The sequence below is a fragment of the Orycteropus afer genome, unplaced genomic scaffold (genome assembly GCF_000298275.1).
Source record: "Orycteropus afer afer isolate SDZICR_OR568_19922 unplaced genomic scaffold, OryAfe1.0 scaffold00384, whole genome shotgun sequence".
In the NCBI taxonomy this organism is placed as follows: domain Eukaryota; kingdom Metazoa; phylum Chordata; class Mammalia; order Tubulidentata; family Orycteropodidae; genus Orycteropus; species Orycteropus afer.
The window spans coordinates 948617-953165 of record NW_006921971.1 but is presented as its reverse complement, the minus strand read 5'-3'; the positions used below and the strand labels follow the sequence as shown (position 1 = coordinate 953165).

Sequence of the window (4549 nt, the reverse complement as noted above, 5' to 3'; positions counted from 1 at the left end):
CGGCCACACCATCCTCCAGGGGACAGTCACCTTCTCGGGGTTCAGGGAGACACGAGCTCGGCCACACCCTCCTCCTCCAGGGGACAGTCACCTTCTCGGGGTTCAGGGAGATACGAGCCCAGCCACACCCTCCTCCTCCAGGGGACAGTCACCTTCTCAGGTTCAGGGAGACACGAGCCCGGCCACACCCTCCTCCTCCAGGGGACAGTCACCTTCTCGGGGTTCAGGGAGGTACGAGCCCAGCCACACCCTCCTCCTCCAGGGGACAGTCACCTTCTTGGGGTTCAGGGAGACACGAGCCCGGCCACACCCTCCTCCTCCAGGGGAGGGACGGTCACCTTCTCAGGTTCAGGGAGACACAAGCTTGGTCACACGCTCCTCCCCCAGATGTCTGCCATCTGGCAGCAGGTTCTGTGCTGTGGACTTGGGGCTCCGTTTAACCCTTTCCTAGCACGCCCTCCTGGCTGCGCTCCTTCCGTGCGGGTGACTGCGGCCCCGTGCCTGACACACCTCGCTTTACTGCCCCTTGCAGACGCCGCGTGTCTTACACGTCAAGGCTTTTGACAACCGTGCACTAAGCGAGTCTGTTGGTGCCCTTTTTTCAACAGCGCGTGCTCACCGTGTCTCTCTGTCATGTTTTGGTCGTTCTCACAGCATTTCGGACTTTTCCATCACGCTGCTGCACATTCCCCAGAGAACCGTACAGTGTACACATAACTTTCACAGGCATGGGGAGGCCAGCAAACATGGTGGCCTGCTTCCTTGCAACCCTGGCTTTGTCACGGGCGTCTGGAACCCACCCGCGGTGTTCCGGGCCGGCCTGGGGTTTCCTCTCTGCTCAGTGGGCCTCACGCGCTCTGGTTTCTGTGCCTGACGCGTTGGCCAGGTCTCTGCAAGGGAGTGGAAACAGGCGGAGAGGGGGAGCCTGGGGTGGGGATGGTGTCTTTCTCTCAGACACACAGCTTCACTGACCGCTCAGCGGAGGAGGGGGAACGTGAACTTAGAGCCTATATCCTTGGGGACCTTTTCTGTCGCTGGGTTCATGACAGCGTTCTTTGCACCAGACGCTCCGAGTCGTGTGGGATCACGGGGTTCCACCTGCACTCTCTGCCGTTCTGACGGTTGCCCACGTGGGGCAGGTGCACCGGGCACCCTCCTGAAGCTGTCTGTCTTCGCAGGAAGTACGAGGAGATCTACCCGCCCGAGGTGGACGAGTTCGTCTACATCACGGACGACACGTACACCAAGCGGCAGCTCTTGCGTATGGAGCACCTACTCCTGAAGGTGCTGGCCTTCGACCTGACGGTGCCCACCACCCACCAGTTCCTGCTGCAGTACCTGCAGAGGCAGGGCGTGTGCGTCCGCACCGAGAGCCTGGCCAAGGTACGCAGGCTCGTTCCTGGCGCCAGGGCCGCGCGGGGGGGCCAGCCGACGGCGCCCGCGCTGCGCTTCCTCCCTCTGCACGCCCCTGGGTGGGACCCAGAGAAACTCCCCAGCCCGGGGGCAGAGCTGGTGCCGAGACACGTGGCCGGATCCCGCCGGCCCGCCCAGTCTGCAGTCACCCTAGCAGAGATGCTGGGCCCAGACGCGGCCCTTCTTGCGTTCAGACCACGCACCAGCAATACCGCTTAGGCCCACGGCATAGCAGGAAAATTAACGTGCTCTAATGCGAGTCGAATCTCGGCCTGCGGAGCCCTGGTGGTGCAGAGGTGAAGCACTCGGCTGCTAACGTGAAGGCTGGCGGTTTGAACCCACCCGCTGCTCTGGTGATCTGCTCCCATGAATGTTGTGAACGTCCCCGAGTCAGTTGTGGCACGTGGTGACCCGTGCACACGGTTGTGGCGCGTGCTGACCCGTGTACGGCAGAATGAAACCCTGCCCGTTCCTGCACCATCCTCCCAGGCGTATCCCGGAGTCTGAGCCCAGTGTTGCAGCCACCATGTCACTCCATCTCATGGGGGATCCTCCTCTTTTTGGCTGACACCCCACTTTACCAAGACATGATGTCCTTCTCCAGGGACTGGTCCCTCCTGACAGTATGCCCAAAGTATGTGGGATGAAGCGTCATTACCCTTACTTCTAAGGAGCATTCGGGCTGCATTTTTTCCACGATAGATGCGTCCATTCTATCAGTCCATGGTATTTTCAGTATTCTTTACCAACACCACAGTTGAAAGGCATCAACTCTTTTTTTTTTTTTTAAATAGTTTTCTCTCTGGTGGCATAGTCCCTAAGGTACTTGACTGCTAACCAGAAGGCTGGAGGTTCAAACCCACCAGCCACTCCTCGGAAGGAAGGTTGGGCAATCTACTTCCGTAGTGATACTGCCTCGGAAACCCAAGGAAAGGTCGCTATGAGTCAGATCTGACTCAATGGCAGTGGGTATAGTTGTCTCTCTCTCTCTCTCTCTCTCTTTTTTTAATTGTGATTTGGGTGAAAATTTACAGAGCAAATTCACTTTCTGTACAGCAGTTCACGTGTCTCATGATATTGACCACAATTTCCCACAATGTAACATTCCCCCTCCCACTTCCTCCCCATAGTCACCTCTTCCCAGTGTCCATCCCTCCATGCACTCCTGCCCCCTGAGCTGTTTCCCTGGGCACACACAGCCCTTCTTTCTCCCAGGATTGATCTCTCCAAGGAGTCTATCTACCTCAGGTAAATATTCAAGTCCTATGAAAAGGCATCAGCTTCTCTTCAGTCTTCCTTATTCACTGTCCAGCTTTCACACGCAGATGAGATCATTGAAAATACCGTGGCTTGGGTGTGGTGCACCTTAGTTCTCAAAATGACATCTTTGCTTCTTAACACTTTAACAAGGTCCTTTGTAGCACATTTACCTAGTGCAGTATGTCACTTCATATCTTGACTGCTGCTTCCATGGGCATTGATTTTTCATCCAAGTGAAATGAAGTCCCTGACAGCTTCAATCTTATCTCCATTTATTATGATGTTGCTTTTTGGCCCATAAATATCATGGCCTAGGAAACCCTCTGGGGCGGGTCTTCTCTGTCACGTGGGGTCACTAGGAGTCAGAATGAGTTTGAGACTCCCAGCAACAACATCACCCCACCGTGTTAGCTCTCGAAGCATCGTTGGGAGTTAGATCTTGTTCAGTGCACTCAGGGACTTGTTTGGCCAACGTAGTCTCCAACCACTGTGATCTGGGATATCTGGTGCTTACATGCTCTGCAGAAAAAGCCGTAAGGTTTTCTATCTCAGTTCACCAGTAGACGTCTCCTACTCCGGTGTGTTCCCACTGGTACCTTCCCAGCCCCTGGACTCCATGCATTTGCTTGACACACTCATGGCTGAAGGCTGTGTCCCCGTGCCAGGGCGCAGAGCCATACTGCTTCTGTTCCCGGCATAACCCTGCAGCAGAGCTGAACTGAGGGACGCAGTCGTCCACGACTTGACTGCAGCAGACCGTTGGTTCCGGTCGCAGCCAGCCGTGACGGTCAGCTGCCCCCTTGTCCGAGTTGCCGGGCACTGCTGGGCCAGAAATGCCACAGCAGGTGGCTTTCACACACAGCTCTTCTGCCGCAGTTCAGGAGGCTGGACGTGTGACTCTGGGGTGCCGGCTCCAGGGGTACGCGCACTCTCTGCCACCTCTGGGGAAGGTCCTTGTCCATTCTCAGCTTGGGTGTCCCTGTTCCTGGTGGCCTTCAGGTAGTGTGGCTTCTACTTGGCCCCATCTCATTACTGGTCACTCAATCTGCTTTTTGAAACTCAAAAGAGATTGATTTTACACACACCCGGCACCATCCCGCCTCATTGCACAGCACAGAACAGCTAGTTCCACATGGGATTTGAAGCACAGGTGTAGGGCTTGGAACACGTTTCCAGGGTCCCATTTCAGCCCCTGACACCTGGGCTGGGCACAGTTCCGCCCTGACACGCGTGGGGTTGCCGTGGGTCACCATCCACTTCCCCTCCACTTTGCCGATCTTCATGAAGATGTCCGTCCGGAGACACTGCTTACTCAGAGACAGGACACAACTAACTCCCTTGACGTTGGCAGTTTCCCCGTCACCTGAGTCACTGCTAACCCCAGGGACGTCTCCTCTCTTGCGCTTAGTACGTGGCGGAGCTGAGCCTCCTTGAAGCGGACCCATTCCTGAAATACCTCCCATCGCTGATCGCCGCCGCAGCCTACTGCCTCGCCAACTACACCATCAACAGGAGCTTCTGGGTAAGGCTCTAGGTTTTTCTTTCTGGGTGAAATTTGAGGCCTGTCTCATGTTTATTCGGGAAATCTTAAGCTCAAGAGAGGTTCATCTCCTACGAGACCGAGTTGGTGTGATTAGGAGCTGGTTGTCTTGGCAGGAGGCGTTCTGGACGCACAGTGCTTAAAGCACACGGCTGCTAACCAAAAGGTTGAAGGTTTGAACCCAATGCTGTGGAAGGAAGATGAAGCAGTCTGCTTTTGTAAAGATCACAGCCTTGGAGACCCTGTGGGGCAGTTCCACTCTGTCCTCTAGGGGCGCTGTGGGTCAGAATGGACTCCATTGCAGTGGGTGTGGTTTGGGCTTTGCTTCTGTGAAGA

General features: G+C 55.9%; 1 protein-coding gene across 1 annotated transcript in view; it reads left to right on the top strand.

The window, feature by feature from the left end:
- CCNA1 (cyclin A1) overlaps positions 1 to 4549 on the top strand; it is a 19726-nt gene that overhangs the window by 11232 nt on the left and 3945 nt on the right. The window contains exons 5-6 of the mRNA XM_007953291.1: positions 1179 to 1383; positions 4082 to 4195. Of these exons, the coding sequence (XP_007951482.1) occupies positions 1179 to 1383; positions 4082 to 4195 (319 nt within the window). The remainder of the gene's footprint in view (positions 1 to 1178; positions 1384 to 4081; positions 4196 to 4549) is intronic.